The sequence below is a fragment of the Monodelphis domestica genome, chromosome 2 (genome assembly GCF_027887165.1).
Source record: "Monodelphis domestica isolate mMonDom1 chromosome 2, mMonDom1.pri, whole genome shotgun sequence".
Lineage (NCBI taxonomy): Eukaryota > Metazoa > Chordata > Mammalia > Didelphimorphia > Didelphidae > Monodelphis > Monodelphis domestica.
The window spans coordinates 406303356-406321595 of record NC_077228.1 but is presented as its reverse complement, the minus strand read 5'-3'; the positions used below and the strand labels follow the sequence as shown (position 1 = coordinate 406321595).

The 18240-nt window shown below is 33.3% G+C and overlaps 1 protein-coding gene across 3 annotated transcripts in view; it reads left to right on the top strand.

The window, feature by feature from the left end:
* The window catches only part of STX7 (syntaxin 7), a 65750-nt gene extending 48880 nt beyond the window's left edge, over positions 1-16870 (top strand). For all 3 annotated transcript variants that reach the window (XM_007484573.3, XM_056818798.1, XM_007484574.3), the window contains 7 exons: positions 2842-2935; positions 4392-4529; positions 5473-5525; positions 6592-6688; positions 9272-9344; positions 11023-11105; positions 15562-16870. In XM_007484573.3, coding sequence (XP_007484635.1) covers positions 2842-2935; positions 4392-4529; positions 5473-5525; positions 6592-6688; positions 9272-9344; positions 11023-11105; positions 15562-15660 — 637 coding nt within the window. In that variant the 3' untranslated portion in view covers positions 15661-16870. The remainder of the gene's footprint in view (positions 1-2841; positions 2936-4391; positions 4530-5472; positions 5526-6591; positions 6689-9271; positions 9345-11022; positions 11106-15561) is intronic.
* Positions 16871-18240: the final 1370 nt, after the last annotated feature.

Below are 18240 nucleotides of genomic sequence, written 5' to 3'. Positions count from 1 at the left end.
CCAAATATTCCATCTCCCATGTTTTCCACTGTCTCTCATGTCTGGGATACACTTCCTTTTTACAATTGCTTCCTAGACTCTCTCTTCCAGCAAGATATAACTTTAGCACCACCTTTTACACAAAACTTTTTCTGTTCCTCTTAACTCTTTCTTGTTTCCTTTCCTGATGTTTTTTGATACTAGTATCTTTATGTGTTGATTATCCCTGCTCCCAATTTATCCTGAATTTATCTTATGTGGATGTTGTTTTCCTCATTAGACTCTGAGTTCTTTGAGAATAGAGACTGTCTTTTATTTTTTTTTTAAATATCTTCAGCACTTAGCACAGTGCCTTACACTGTAGGTGCTTAATAAATGGTTGTTGAATGATTGATTAACTATGTTTATTTTGTTTGTGTGTATGTATATGTATTTGTTACTTCTCTCATTAGAATGTAAGTTCCCCGGGAGTATATTGAATTCATTGCATTTGTATCCCCAGCATCTCACACAATACTTGGCACACTTAATTAGCTATATTTTTATTGACTTACTCCTCAAAAAATTTTAGAATATATTATTGAAGGAATGGCTAATGAATTTTTAGAGAAGAAGTTAGGTCTTTTTCAAGAACAATGTAGGTCTACCAACCCCATTCCCCTTCTGACTAGACTATTAGATTGGAAGATCAGGGGAATGCTATTCCTAGGCTTCAGGAAAGCATCTCATAACATCGCCACATTTGTGGAAGAGATGGAGAGATATTGGCAGTTATACCTTTAGGTGGATTTAGTTGAATGATGAGATTCAGAAAATAGTTATTAGTGGCTTAAAATCATCTCACTAGAAAATCCTAAGTGTTGTGCCCTGAACTCCAATAGAATACAACAGCAGTCTCTTCTTGGCCCTGTGCTGTTTAGTCAGTATTATATGTGGAATGTTTGTATTATTTTCAGATATTTCAAAGCTAGATGGTATAACAACCACATTAGTGACAGAATTAGGATCCAGAAAAGAGCTAGGCAGGCTACAACCTAAAGTTAATATAACAAGATGTGATAAAAAACAAACAAACAAACAAAGGTCAGATTTTACTTATGTTTAAAATCTCAGTATAATCTCAAGGTAATGTCACATATAGGTATGAGATAGGAAAAGTATGGTATGGTACTTCTAGTGAAAAAAAAATCCAAGGGGTTTTAATAGACAATAAGCTCAATAAAACTCAGTATTGTGATAAGGCAGACAAAAAAACTAAAATACTCTGTATAATCCAGGTTTGTATGTGATACGGAGTTGCCTTGAGAGAATATCAACTGAGGATTAATTTAAGGAATTGATTTTTCTTTGGTTGAAGGATAGAGATAAGAACATTAAGCCAGGATGTGGTAGTTGTCTACAAGTATTTAAAGAACTATCAGATGGAAGGAGAGACCAGTGGCTTGTCCTTCTTGGTTCCAGGGAACAAGAGTTAGAACAATTAGTAGTAGGAGTTCTGGAGAAAAATATTTCAGTTGCATGTGAAGAAAAACTTATTAACAGAGCTGTATAAAATTGGGCTGTCTTGGAGATAGTAGGATCACTCTCAGTGGGGGTGGGGGGACAAGGAGTCTTTAAACAAAAGTAGGATAGCCACTTGTTAGAGGTAGCAACATGGTATAGTGGATAAATTGTTGGACTTGGAGTAAGGAAGACCTGTATCCAAATCCTTCCTTTGATATGGTCTGTGGGTCCATGAACAAGTCATTTAAACTCCTTCAGTCTCAGTTTCTTTATTTCTTTGATGGAGGTAATATCTGTAGTACTACCTCCTCCAGGTATTTGAGATAATTAAGATAATACATATAAATTTTTTTACAAACTTAAAAATACACATCATTATTATCACAAAGTACCCAGTTTAGCCATCTGGGATATCTCCCTGCCACCATGGCCAGCTGCTCAAGTTATAAAGAGATTATACAGGAAATGGGCATCCATGCATGCTATAACTCTGAATATTCTAATATCATCATGGTTTACATTTGAATTAGTATAACTCAAATAATTTAGTTTTTAGAAATGCATCGAAAATTATAGTTCTCAGTTCTCTAGTAAAATAATGGTTCCGTTAGAACTATAAGCTAAATCAAAATAACTTAGTAGAAATTCAGTAAACTTCCTGAATGTTTTCATTTTGGCAAATTGAAGTAAAAGGTTCAAAGATTAGGAGTTATTGTCTGTCTGATAAGGTACACCCCAAAAAGTTCCCTAAATATGCATTTTTATTGTCAGTCTCCAGCTTTATGGGCTCTTTTCCCCTAATTCTCATCTCCTTACAAGTTATATTTTTCTTTTATCAATGTCAATGTTCAGGTATTACAAATGCAAACTTTATTATTAGCAAACATTGCACAAATAAAATAAAAACTTAAGACAATTCCTCTGAAAGTCAAATAGGAAAAAGAGAATCTTGAATCTTGAGACCTAGTTTCAGTACAGGTTTTGTTGCTAACAAGATGATTGTACTCAGGTAAGTTACTTGTCCTACCTGGCCCAAAGTTTCTTTGTCAATAAAATGGCAGAGCGAGTGTAGGTGGTCTCAGAGGCCCCTGTCACCTCTGATGTTCTGTGGTTCTCAGGTCACTGACTAGTTTTTATTTCTACTTTGAAGTGATTAATGACACTAAGCAGAATGGCTACTTGGTATTTATCATGTAATAGACCTAGCAGTATGATTTTTTTACAATATTTTAGGTCAATCTTTAAACAATTCTGCTGCAGAATTTCATTTATTGGAGTTGGTTTGAGTAGCAGCATTTTAATTTAAATGTGTTTCTGGACTCTTTGACTAATAGTCAAATAATTTTGTTTTCTCACTAGGCAGCAGAAGCAACAGTATACAAACCAACTTGCCAAAGAAACAGATAAGTACATAAAAGAATTTGGATCGCTGCCCACCACCCCAAGTGAACAGGTATTTTTGATATATTGGTAATGTATTTACAGTGAAATGAATTATTAAAGTGTATCATTATCTGCTTTAATAGTACATTGGCCTGTGCCATAAGAAAAAATAAGCAGGTTAAGTTTTTTTAAAAACTTGGAAAGAACTACATGAATGAAATGAGTAGAACTAAGAGAACATTATATACATCTGTAGATTTAATATTTTAAGAATAATTTGTGAACCTTCACCTCCAGAGAATGAACTGAAACATGGAAACACAATAGATATAATTAATATATTGCCAGATAGTGCCTTTTATGGTGTGGGGAGGTGAGGAAGAGGCTGAGATGCCTGGAAATAAATTTTATTAGTAATTAAAAAAAATAATACATTGATGACCATTAAAAAAATGTTGTTTGAAGTTAGTGCATAAAGAAAAATCTTATTACTAAGCAATAACCCTGGTCCATAATTAATCAGACACTTCATGTTTCTTTTCCTGGTTCTCCAGAAACTTTGTCATTCAAGCCTTATGGATTAGGGATTTGTTTTTTGCTTATATTTTTTTCCTTGTATAATGTGGACTTGGAAGGTATTACCAAGGTAAGATTATTGTGTTTGTTTTTTAAGAAAAGGATCTTAAACTATTTGTAGCAGTCAAGAAATTCACAGCAGCAACTAGCTTTTACATAGAAATTTTAAGTTTGCAAAGAATTTTCTATGTCATCTCATTTTATTCTCACAATATGAGAATATTGGGGTAGTGAGGTAGGTGCTTTTATTATCCTCTTTCCAGCTGAAGAAACAAGACACCTCAGAGGTTAAGTATTTAGTCTGAGTCAGAGTTTGAATTCAAATCTTCCTGACACAAGTTCAGGACTCTAATACCTGTGCTACTTAGGGAAAGAGAATAAACATTTATAGAGTGCCTACTATGTGTCAGACACTGTGTTAAGCATTTACAAAAATATTATCTCATTGGATCCTCTCACAACAACCTTGTTGTTATTATCCTTATTTTACAGTTGAGGAAACTGAGGCAAACAGAGGTTAAATGACTTGCCCAGGGTCACACAGCTACTAAGTGTCTGAGGTCAGATTTGCACATAGGTCATCCTGATTCCAGGCCCAGCACCTTATCTACTGTAACATCCACCTGCCTAGTAGTCATGAGGTGAGAAATCCAACTTACCTGGAAATGCACAGCACATGGCGATGCTAATAAAACATCATTCATTCATTTCTTCATTCAACAAAAAAGTTAAGAAATTCTTTCTACATAAAAAGTAATGTGCTAGATGCAAAAGGCATTTCAAAGATAAATGATGACCTCATGTTCTTAAGAATTTGTATTTTGCCAATGGAAAGTTCATTCATTAAATGACTAAATATGAACTTGGAAATAGTAAAAAACAACAAAATCTTAACACATCTTGTGGGCTAGACAGTTTATTTCTAGTAAACCTACTTTTCTTTTCTGCAGCGTCAAAGAAAAATACAGAAAGATCGCCTTGTTGCTGAATTCACAACATCACTAACAAACTTCCAGAAGGTCCAAAGACAGGCTGCTGAAAAAGAGAAAGATTTTGTTGCCAGAGTCAGAGCCAGTTCAAGGGTCTCTGTAAGTATCTGAAAATTCATGACCCTTTCTAATTATTCTTCAGTACATATAGCAGTCTTTAAGCATTTATTTGGGGGGGAAATTCATCTATTCAGCAAATGTTAAGTGAGTGCCTACCAATATGCAAGGTGAACATTTTACTGAAATCCATTTGGGGGGGGGGGGCAGGTTGTCAAATTGTGAGGCAGGTAGATTAAGTACATATTGAAAGTAAAAGCTTTCCATCTGTATTTTTTTCTTTTCCCTGACTAATTATAGAATGAAGGGAATAGAACGACTACATTGTTTATTTGCATTCTATAATTATTATGTCTGTGTGTTAGTACATTTCTGAATTCTTCAAATAATTGCTCTTCTTAGAGCACCTTCTGCTTAGAGATAATTCACCCCTAAACTTGAATTTCATAGTGCATTTTTATGCACAAAACCAATTAGGTTAACATTTGACTTTATAGGTTGTATGATTGTTATTATAAAAAGTTTTCAAGGCAATTATATGTGCATATAAATTATATAAATACAAATTAAATTAATATAATTGTGAATAATTCTTTTGATTGATTGGGAATCCAAAGTAAAACCACAAATATTTCAGAATTAAGCTGATTCTAAATTGTCTTAGAAAAGGAATAGACATATTACCAATGTTGAGAATAGTTTCAGGGAACTATTTTACATTAACAAATCAGTATTTATCATATATCAACGATTATTAATTTGTTCCACATAGCATATGTTACAAATACATTTCCAAGTTAAGTTTTTTGTATTTCTAATAGGGGGTTGAATTTTTAAAAAATCTGGCTTATACCAAATAAACTAAGTATCTGTTTACAATAACTTCCATAATTTTAGTAAAATAGCCATAACTTTTTTCTCTCTTGCTTTTTTTCTATTCTGTCTTCTGTTTCCTCTTCACATTCAATCTTATTAAATCACACAGGGTGGTTTTCCTGAAGATGGTTCTAAAGATGGGAAACTCGTGTCTTGGGAAAGGTAGGTGAGAGTCCTTCCATTATGTTAATTAAAAGATATGTTTGAATTTGTAACTATTGTAGTGAAATGAAACCCTCTGAGCTAAATTAAAACTCTCAATGTAACATCTCATAAAGATGATAATAAATTGAAGCCAGATGTTAAACATTCATTTCTTTTAGAAAACTTTTCACAACAATTATTATCTTTAAAATACTTTTAAACACTTGGATGTAATGGACTTTGCAAATACAGGACATTCCCAAGGGACCTATGAGAAAGAATGCTATCCACATCAAGAAAAAGAACTGTGGGAGTAGAAACACAAAAGAAAAGCAAATGACCTATTATTTATTTGTATGGATATAGGATTTGGGATTTTGGTTTTAAAAAATTACTCAGTTGTAAAAATGAATGATATGGAAATAGGTATAAGTGATAACATTTGTATAACCTAGTGGAAATGGTTATTGGATCCAGGAGAGGGGAGGGAAAGAAAATGAAACATGGGAAAATGTTTTTAAAATAAAAAAAGATGAATCCTTGGGTGAAAAGTATTTTTGGCTTGGTGGAAATTAATGTTACAAATAATTTATTGTTAAAGACTGGTAACTGTACCTGTTTCTTTAAATTAAAAGTATTCTAAATCTGTGATGAATTAAATCATTAGGAAATGCTCAGTTTCCAAATATACTTATTAGAATTATAAAAATGAGACTTAAATTAATATGAATTGAATTAACGTGATATGTCCATGAAAAGACTAGTTAGTTTGGCATATTAAGAAAACTTTTGTATATTCTTTATGATAGCTCATGTCTAGCCTATATCAAATTGCTACCACAGGGAAGAGAGAAGAGATGGGAGTGAGGGAGAGAATTTGGAACTCAAAAGATTAGAAAACAAATGCCAAAAATTATTTTTTTAATAAAATATTATTGAAGTTAACATGTTCATATGAACAATTCTCTGACTTTGGCAAAGGAAAAGTTTCTAAACAAGTCAATCTTCTTACATAAAATGGGAGTCCAATTTGTTGTGTTTTCTTTTTAATCCAACCTGTGTTTTCCCTCCCTTTTTTCTGTAGTCAAACTCAAACCCAAACTCAACTGCAGGATGAAGACATTACAGAAGATGATCTCCGCCTTATTCATGAGAGGGAATCCTCCATTAGGCAACTAGAAGTAAGTTGTGCTATCTTTTTCTCCCATGACAGCCAAATCTACTTGCAGTATGGCCTACACAGGTTCCTAGTATCACATGCCTCCACTGGATTACTTTGATCTGGAACTATATGAAATATTTCCATTACTTCCTCTCTGTCCTTTATGTATGTATGTATACATATGTCTGTGTATGTATGTGTACACCTTCATAATGCTATGGTGTCATATATTTGTAATTTAACTAAAGTACAATAAAATATAAAATTTTCTAAATGACCTCTCATTGAATGTATTTTTCTACTACTAGTAGTAGGAGAAAATTATTGTTTCCAAACACTTTTTGCATGTTTTTCATATAGTGGGTGCTTAAAAAGTGTTTGGAAACAATAATTGGGTCACTAGTAGAAAAAAATATTCCCCCAAAATTGTTTCTAAATGTAACTGAAAAAATAAATTTAATAATTTAAAAAAGAAAAATACATTCCACTAGAGATCATTTAGAAATTTTACTATTTTGTTATACCTTAGTTAAGTTATATATAGTATTTAGTAATATGTAGTATTATGAAGGTGTATACATGCTAATCAGGACCTCAAACATATACATACAATCTATCTATCTATCTATCTGGTAAATTGACTAAAATCACAAAAGGAAATAATTTTCATTAATATAGTTAACATGGATAGGTAGAGTCCATATTAAGGAAAGCTCTTTGGGGTACTCTAATTTTAAAAGTGTAAAGTGATTCTGGGAACCAAAAAGTTGAGAGCTGCTGTTCTAGATACAATGCTTTTATGATTGGAAATAAAGATGGACTTAACTTTTATTTTAGGGCTTCCTTTTTTTATATTATTTATTTTTAATGAGCTTTTTGTTATTCATTTTTAATTATGTCTGATTCTCTGTGATCCCAAGTGAGATTTTCTTGGCAAAGATATGGGAGTGCTTTGCCATTTCCCTCACCAACTCATGAGGAAACTGAGGCATATTAAATGACTTGCTCAGGGAGCACCTGGGTGGCTCAGTGGATTGAGAGCCAGGGCTAGAGACAGGAGGTGCTGGGTTCAAATCTGGCCTCAAACACTCCCTAGCTGTGTGACCCTGGGCAAGTCACTTAATCCCCATTGCCTAGCCCTTACCATTCTTCTGCCCTGGAACCAATACCCAGTATTGATTCCAAGACAGAAGGTAAGGGTTTAAAAAAAAATAACTTGCCCAGCGTCACACACCTACTAAGTGTCTAAAGCTGAATTTAACCTCATGGAAATGAGTTTTCCTTATTCCAAATCCAGTACTCTATCCATTACACCACCTACCTGCCCCATATTTAGCTCATAATGCCCCCCCAAAAAACAAAAAATGCCCCCTTTTTTCACATTAATGATCATCAACTGTACTGTATACTTTCCCCATCTTTATTGTTCAACTGATTGGCTTTTAACCCTAGTATGTTACACACTGTGGTCCAGAAATCCAAATCTTGTTCTCATACACCATATTCCTAATTAATGGTCCTAAATTTGAAATGTGAGTCTTTTATGAAGCCTCTCTCTTCATTTGGCAGTGGTGGAGAAAGTACCACCTGTGTATCCTTATAATCTTGGGTTTTTTGTTCATAACTTTATAATCCCTTAATAGTGCTTTCTGAATTCCTTCTGGCAATATCATTTATCCCCATATGAGTCATGATGTTGGGTACTGGTTATTCCATTTTAGAAGAATCATCATGTTCTTTAGTATATCCCAGATACGTACCCTCTTTGAGAGAGGCTTATAATCTGAGCCATCTCCATAGTTGCTGAAGTCAGTAAGGATGATGGTAGTGGATGTGGTAGAAGTATATTATGGAGGCTTTAAAGAGAGTTAATATAAGTATGCCTCCGTGTATAGAGTGCTGGACCTGGAGTCTAGGAAGATCCATCTTCCTCCATTCAAATCTGGCCTCAAAACACTTACTAGCTGTGTGACATCTTAGGCAAATCACCTCACCCTTTGGCCTCAGTTTCCTTATCTGTAAAATGATCTGGATGGCTTCTTGGACTTTTGGCTAAGATCAAGTGTGGAGAAAGAAGTGGCAAACCACTCCAGTATTTTTGCCAAGAAAACCCCACATGGGGTCATGAAGAATTGGACAAAATGGAAAAATGACTGAAAAACATTAGTAGACGTGGTTTCCAAAGAGGGTAAAATTGTTAGATGACAGTAATAAAACAGGTTCAAAAAGGGGTATAAATAAAGTTAATACTTCTTTCTAATAGAGGAGGAAGAAGTATTAGGTGGTCATTGGAGCTCCAAGAATTTCCATCATGGTGGAATGATATGAACAAGATGATCAAAAGCCACTATATACCACACCTCAGGAGATCTGGGCTCTGGTGATAAGTGGCTTCTCAGTTATTCGGTAGTAACTTTTCCCCTGGAATCATCTGTGTTATCTTTGGAATTATATATATTCTGTCCAAATCTATAGATTAAGCATATGTTGATACATGTTCTTTCGTATATTTTTTGTAGAGGTGAGGCAAGATGATAGGAATGGGGTGGTGTGAGGTCTTCATTTCTGCTACTTAACCAACTACTATATCCTTTCCCTCCAGGCTGATATTATGGATATAAATGAAATATTTAAGGATTTAGGAATGATGATTCATGAACAAGGAGATGTGATAGGTAAGTCCATGTAATTTAGAAGTGTCAACATAAGGTTGACTTCACAAATTGTTTCTCTGCAGCCTTACTTTTCCTCTCCTTTGGCTCCCTTGGGGGAATATATTAACCCCATGACTGCACCCCTCCTTTATGATGACTGTGCTGTTTAGATCCTACACTTTGCTAGGGACAGACTTTGTTTGGGCTTGTACTTGTTGGAGGCATCAGTAATTATTGCCAACAGTAGTGAAAGGCAGCAGTCAGGAGGCTCAGTGAGGGAACCTTCTCCTGATGCTGCTGCTTCTAAGAGGGCACAGTCTTAGCTGCCTTCAGGTAGCCCTGACTTTGGTCTTCTCCAAGCCTCCTATCCTCCATTCCAAACTCTACTTGAATTAATGTGACAGTTAACTTTGTCCTGATCACCCTGACTTAAATTTGACTGGAAACTTGAGATTTGGTGGAATAACCCAGATTTCTTTTGAAAGAAGAAAATTATTTATTTATATTTAAACTACAGTTGTCTTTTAAAAATAAACATGATTTCTTATTGCTTTCAAATGATTTTTAAATTGAATTTACTCTCATGAAAGTCCTGTAACTGACTTATTTCCATTGTATTGGAAATAGGCCAGATAATATATTAGAGGTAACATGGTACAGAGGAAAGAATCCTGCCTGTACTATTTACTATATGTGGGCCTTCACAATCTTCACAATAAGAAGATTAAATTAAATGAGCTGAGGTCCCTTCCCGATTTAATCTGTGATCTAATCTATGATTCAAAAACAGATCCAATTCGTGTTTGATGCCACATTATTCACCTTTATAACACTTGCTGTGTGACATACACACTAAGACTGGTCACTGTAGCTCCCTTTCACTACTTCTGTAGGACCCTGAGAAAAATGCTGAGAATTTAAGGCTTAGTCAGAGGCTGATCACCTGGTGAATTACACACTTCTCTCTTCTTTTTATTCTTAACTAATTATCAAATATCTCTCTACATGGGATTCTATGAGGGGGAATCCAAAAAAGCAAATTTTATAGAACGTGTCTAATTCAGGGATTTGCCATCTGAAATAGACTACATTTACATGGGCAGATATTTAGTTATTAAAATCAAATAAGATAGTATATGTATAGCACTATATAAATTAAAGCTATTATATCTCTCAAAGTCTCAAAGCACTATGTAAGTTATAGCTATTATATCTATTATTATTAAAACCAAGTATGTTCTAGATTCTGCTTGGTGGCTATATTTTCTTTGTCCTGAGTGAGGTGTCATTCTTGGGAGGGATCATATTTCTATTTGGTAAAGACTTCAATTATGGGAATGATTTATTAGGCTCTATGTGGTAATAAGCCTTGATATTAATTACATTTGGTATTTTATTTTGATGGAGTTACTAGAGATTGCTAGGATCCCACTACAAATCTAGGCAATCACATTTCACTCTTTATTCATTTTATTTGGTATCAGCCTTGAGACATATAAATGATAAATCATAACCTCTAGATTTTCAAAACCAGAAATCAGAAATCCTGGAACTGAGGTCAGCTTTGAATAAAGATTCTGTTTTTTTTTTAAAATCAAAGACCTCAGTGATGTTGGTTGAGTGAGGAGGTCCCTCTAGGTTTGGAAAATGCGCAACTGGAGAATATAATTAATGTGTGCTTGTCTGTGTCTTTCTAAAGACAGCATAGAAGCCAATGTAGAAAATGCTGAGGTACACATCCAGCAGGCAAACCAGCAGCTGTCAAGGGCTGCAAATTATCAGGTAATGATGCAAATTCATATGTTTCTATCTGTTATACTGTCTAATATTAATCTAATTATATTTTTGGTTGGTTTCTCTTTTTCAAATCAAGTTTTAAACAAAAAAGTTACAGAAGAGGGAATTTGGAGGTTTTGAGTTTAATGGAATAGAAAAGAATGGGTAGAGAGGGCTGGTCAGTGTCATAACTCATTTCTTTTCATGCCATCAGCGTGGCTGCTGACTGTAGGCACAATTATTTCCAATAAGAGAGGCTCCTTGGAAGTAAAAGCTGAATTGGACAAGGGAGCTCATTTAACTATAGTAAATACAGGTGATACTCCACTACTCCCTATTAATAGATCACCTCCCTTTCTCTTTTCTCTCCTCTTTTTCTCCATTTTCTTAAAAAAAAAAAAAAACCTTACCTTCCATCTTAGAATAGACTGATTGATAGAAACCATATTTGTTTGATTGGAAGTTTTCTCAATACTAAGTATTGGTTCCAAGGCAGATGAGCAATAAGGACTTGGCAATTGGAGTTAAGTGACTTGTTCAGGGTTGCACAGCTAGGAATTGGCTGAGGCTAGATTTGAACCAAGGTCCTCCTGTCTCCAGACCTGGCTTTGTATTCACTGAGCCTCCTAGCCTTCCCTCTCCCTTCTCTTTTTGTTTATTTCCTTGGGCATTACAGTGGTACTCACAGGATTGTTTAATAGCCTGAGGAACCAAGGAGATTGCTGCTCTCCAGCCTAGAGTGATTCCCCTGGGTTTTTGCATGCACATTGGCAGATAGATGGAAAGATAGTTGGGTAAGCTCTGTGGTACCCAACCAAGCATTATTGGTTTTGCCAATGTATGATGGGCATTTTACTAGTTCATGTTTTAAATGGGAAAGGACTAGTGCCATTCATATGTAAATGGTAGTGTATATTAGATTATTTTTGCAAAAATAAAATCACTGCTTCAGGAGTTACAGGGTTAGAGAAACTTGTTAGTAGTCTCTTTCTTTGAATAATTCCAAATTGCTGTCCAGAATGACTGGAAAGATAACTGAACTTGGAATCATAGGAATTGAGTTAAAATCCAGCTTTGCCATTTCCTTCTCCAGTGGAACTTGAATTCAATTCCTTTTATTCCAATTCTCTTAAACCCTGTAGGATTGTCTAGCATTGGACTAAACTCCTTCATGTTCCAGCTCTCGGCATATAATCTTCTGATTCTTTAAACCAGAGGTATCAAATAAAACCTATTTCTTGAACCTAGGTATCTCCTAGTATCTCTGTTTCTCTTCTTCTTAAAACAGAATTGAAGTGGGGAGGGAATATTAAGGACAAGTTCTTACTCAAAGCTTTAAGTTCTTATCAAGCATTCCCCAAAATTTTGAGAATCTCCCTCCCTATTCCAACCTGCCAAAAGAATCAAATCACTCCACTTTCATTCAAGAGTCCCAGACAGTATATAATCAAAAGTGGAATAATAGAATGTCAGTGAATCATTGGAGCAGAGGGGCCTGAATTCTGGCTCATACATATGCAAAGAGCCTTACAGAATTGTAACCTGAGAAATTTGGTCCTAGAGAATTCTTAAAAAGTGACTAGAAAAAAGACCATACTTGTTTGATAGAAGTTTTCTTATTCAGAGTACATCTGGTACAATGGGTCACTCAAAGCCTTAGGGTTCAAGCTAGCAATCCCTTTATTTAAAAAAAAATTATATATATATATGTGTGTGTGTATATATATATATACACATATATATATATGAGTATTATATATATATTTTATATGTATACTTAATTCCCTCAAATAAAAGCAGTTCTCTAGGTAGTTAAAAAGCAATTCAGGAAGATAAAAACAGGGAAAAGTCATTTTAGGATTTGAGAGGTGACAATGGCCAATTGAACTTGGAAGGAGAAGGCATTTCGATATTTTTTTTTCCTTTAGAGCTCTGAATTTTAAATTCATTCTGCTTTGAATGATCTCAGATGATGTGAAAGTTGCTCTAAGTCCTCGTTATAAAAATAGCCAAGAACTTTCCCTAGCAAAGTTAAGAGTAAAATAGTAAAATAGAAAATAGTCATGAAGCTTAGTGTAAGTTTAGTATCTGAAAGAAAAACAGACCATGTGAGAGCAGATTAAGGTTCATTATCTCATGAGATACTGTTGTTTATTCACAAAGATTCATCATTTCTCTGATCTTAGCAAATGGTAGAATTTTATTTTTAAAAAAATAACAGTTTTGGAAATCTCATTAAATTTAATACATTTGGTTCTTTTAGAGTCCTTACAATTTAAAGGCTTATCTTTGGCCTTTTTAGCATTCCTGTTCCTCTTGGAGTAAATTTAACAAATCTTTCTACTCTTTTTAAAAATAAGAAAAATGACTCCTGCATATTGTTGTGATATTTCAAGATATGGAAGAATGTAAGATCTGCTTCTGAGTCCAGATTGAAGAAATGGAACACAATTCTTAACCTTGGACATGAGAAAGGGCAGCTTCATGATGTCTTATGTTGTCTGATGTATCACCTAGGAATTTTTGGTTTTACACTTTTTTGTGGATTACAACTTTTAAGCTGGCTTCTGTAGTGTTGATGGGACAGATGTTGACAAACCGTATGTTTATATTAGAAAAAATGATTGATTTTGACATTACAGCTCCTCCCTCACCTGTTCATGAGCCAGAATTTAAGCCCCTCAAGTCTAATGTTTCACTGTGGTTCTTTCATTCCATTCTTTTCTCTGCTCTTTGTGCAAATGCTAATATTTTAAGGAAAAGCACTTTTTCCCCAACTAATTTCTTGAGAACATAAAATTTTAAAAGTTAGAAACTACTATTATTAAGGGAGTTTAATGACAACTTAATTTTTTTATTTTCTTTTTTTAACGAACTTATCTAATGGAAGCATAAAAAGATACAAAGGTGGACAAAATGTATTATACATAAAACCATGAGCTTTTGTTATATACATTTTGTTTTTGTATGCATTAAGCTTAGCAAGGCAGTAATAAAATTATCCTATTTTTTCCCTTCCTGAAGATTTTTTCTAGCTTTTTAAAAAAATATTTTTTATTGATTTTTTTCTTTGCAACTCTACCACTTCCTACTAATTCATCCCCTTCTCCCAAAAAGAAACCCTCTTATAACAAGCATAGTCAGACAAATTCCTTTAACACATTGGCTATGTCTAAAAACATATGTCTTGTTTTGACTTTCTAGCCCATCTTATCTCTGCCAAAAAATGGGAAAAAATGCTTCATTACTCATCTTTTGAAGTGGTCATGATTGCTCACTTGCATTGATTGGAGTTATGAAAATTTTCAAAGTTGCTTTCCTTCACATAACTAATCTGTTCCATTTATCAACTTTTCTATTTTTGAAGCAGTATTAACTAGTTCTGATAATTATTTCATTATAGTTTGAAATCTGATACTAGGATCCCATCATTTCTACTTTTGAAAAAAATTTCTTCTAGAGATTCTTGATCTTTTATTCGTTCAGATGAATTTGATTATTTTATCTAGTTTTTAAAGTTACTCCTTATTGGTAAGACTTAGGTAATTTTATCTTTTATTATATTATGATGGTCCAGGCATTCAGTCAGTATCTTCCCTATTAAATCTTCTTTTACTTCTATAATTTTTGTACTTTTATTCATTTAAGTCCTCAATGTGTCTTGATAGGTTGACTCTAGGTATTTTAAAGGTTTTATAGCTTATTTTGAATGTATTTTTTTCAATTGCTCCCTGCTAAATTTTATTAGTAATATAAAAAAAAAAGTTCCAATGGGCTCATAGCCTGCTATTTTGTTGAAGTTGTTGTTTCAGTTAATTTTTTATGCAATCTCTAGGGCTCTCTAAGTATGCTGTTATATTGCCATCAGATGACAATAATTTCATTTCTTCTTTGTGTATGCTTATTCCTTTTGTCTTGTCATTATAGCTAACATTTCTATAGAGGTAACATGGTAATATGAGCATCCTTACATTGTAGGCAGATATTATTGGGAGAATGTCTAGTATTTCTTTGTACAGATAATCTTAATTTGGATTCTGATATTTATCTTCAGCAAATATCTATTTCTGTGCTTAATTTTAAGAATATAAGTAATTTCAACCCCAAAATGCCATCCAAGTGTTTCCTAAATTCTTTTTTTTAAAAATTGAACCCACTTGGTCTCTTCCGAGAAGTTTCTTAAATTTGAGAAATTTTTGCAGTGAAGAATTAGAAAGTTGATTTTAATTTTAACTCAGAATATTTTAATAAAGCAATGACAATACAGATATTGAAGAGTTGTTCAAAATGTTATTTGAAAAGATAGTTAAGTGTAATCATATTGCCTTTTCTCCAAATAAGACAGAATTGGTATGTAAGGTTTATTTTTTTGTTAACTGCAATTAAGGACTGTATTTTAGGTTTACAAAGATAAACCACAAGATGACTGTTTTCATCTTGTATTTTTGTTTTCTACCTGCAGCGCAAGTCCCGAAAAACCCTGTGCATCATCATTTTTATTGTTGTCATTGGACTGGTGATTCTTGGAGTCATCATTTGGGGAGCTTTGAAAAATAATTAGAAGGAGGGCATTGTTCCACTACACCATCTAAATTATGTAGGAAAATTCCTATAATTATAGTTTTTACCATTGTATAGCTGTTGAGTAAATGATGGTTTCCATACTTTGTCATTTTTATTTGAGGGGAACTTTCCTTTGGTTTAAATGTAATGTTTTCTAATATTGAAACATTTTCTAAATTTGCTGTTGTAGTCCTCAGATTAACAGTTATTGAATTTTTGTCCATATGCACATTGACTCAGATTGGCTCATTATTTCAGTTGTTGATTCTTAATTTAGTTTTTGTTATTAAAGACTCTTCTATATGTACATTTCTCTTGCCATACATACTTGTACCTAATTTTCTCTTGGCCCAAGGAAAATATTCAATTTTGATTTCTGTTTGGAATAGTGAAGAAAATTTTGTCACACAACTGTAAAAAATTGGTTAACATGTCTCTGTGCTCCTTAGTTCAAGACATACGTTGCCAATATATTCTTTCTTAGATGACACATTCTTTTGATACTCATATTGACCCTGAAAAACAATATATGGACATGTTAATTTGTCTCATACTTCTGATGTGTATTTATTAAGCATTTGCTATAGCGTGCCTGGTAAATACCTTTACAGTGAAGGGCAGTGGTGATTATGTAGGCCATATTTAGCTCTTAATTCTATTTGGAAAAGTATAATCTTTGTATATGTTATATGTTTACTGTGTATTTGGAGAAAAACTATGAAAATGCTATAGCTAATAATTTTTGGATTCCAGAGAGCTCAACTTGCTGTATGACTGACTACCCTGAAAACAACCCCCAAGTTTTTTGGTGGTTTCTTATTTATCTTCCCTGGCTGGGGTGTGACTATTTTCATGGATCAAAATTGCTATCAATAAGTAACACACTGACAAGTTTACCCCAGTTTAATTGTTTTTTTTTCTTGTTTGTGCCATTTTGTACCATCCTTTTATTAGAATGGGGATTGAGTGTTTTGCCAATGAACCCACTACCCTTTTTAATCAACGTTGTTTTAGTGCAATTATCTGAGATATTGTAAAGTGAAAACTTTCAATTCTGATTCTGTATTTTATAATATTCTTGTACAGCAGTTTAATAGTGAATGCACTGTTTACATGACAAGCTATAAGACTTTAATTGGAAACGAATAAAATTAACTAATTTAGTGAAATGTAACTATGCAGCCAAAATAAAGATAATTTAAATTGTGTCTTGGATTCAGTTTCTTGACTCTTTTCCTCTTTAAAAATAAAAAGGATGCAACATAACATTGCTATTTTATAAAAATTGTATTTAGAGTCCCAGTTTACCTGGTAGTCATTCTTTAAACAATATTTCTGTTGCTGTATATAATGGTTTCTGGATTGCTTGTCTTTTAATATTGGTTGCATTGATTATGTTTGTGCAGAAACTTAAATTTAATATAGTCAAAGTTATGTTGTTTTCCCTCTCAATATGTTATCTATGTCTTATTTGATCTAAATTCTTTCATCCATAGATCTGTCAGGTAAACTATTTTATGTTCCAATTTGTTTATGGTATCACCCTTTATTTCTAAATCTCATATTCATTTTGACTTCATTTTGATATATAGCATGAGGTGTTGGTTGTAAAATTTTAAATTATATCTTAATAATAAAAATATTATAGTTTAGGAGATTTATTAAATGATCATTAGAAATCAAGGAATAAAGAAGATACAAAATAAAGACCCGTGGCTGTTCAGCCAGTTCAAACACCCACGTTACCACCACCAAGCTCTGGACCAGAAGTAAAGAGGTGGGACCTTCCACGTCCCCACCTCATATCCCCTATCTACAGGAAATAGGAAATGACAGGAAATCAATGGGCTCCTGGGAAATGTAGTTCTTTTTTTGAGTAACATTTTCAATTATACATTGTCTATGCCCAATATCTGCCATATTGCTTTCCAGTTTTCCCAATAGTTTTTGTCATAAATGAGTTTTTCCAAAAGCATTTTGGTTCCCTAATTTATTCCTCTGATCCTCCATTCTATTTTTTGGCCAATACCAGATTATTTTGATAGTTACTTCTTTGTAATATAGTAGTTTTAAATCTGTTACAGTTAAGCCAACTTCCTTCAAATTTTCCATGAATACCCTTGATGTTCTAGGTCTTTTGTTCTTCTAGATGAATTTTGTTAGTATTTTTTTCTAACTATGAAATGATTTTTGGGTACTTTAATTGATAAGGCACTGAAAAGGAAATTAAGTAGAATTGTCATTTTTATTATATTGGTTTGACCTAACCATGTAGCAGTTATTTGCTTTCCAGTTGTTTAGATCTGACTTTATTTGTATGAAAAGTGTTTTGTAGTTGTGATCATATAGTTCCTGAGTTTGTCTTGGCAGGTTGATTCCCTGGTATTTTATATTGTCAACAGTTATTTTAAATGAGATTTTCTCTTTCTGTTATTAGGCTTTATTGACAGTATAGAGAAATGCTGTTGTGTCCTACAGCTTTGCTAAAGTTGTTAATTGTTTCAAATAGTTTTTTGTTTGTTTGGTTTATTCCCTAGGTTTCTCTAGGTATACCATCATATCATTTTCAAAAAGTAAT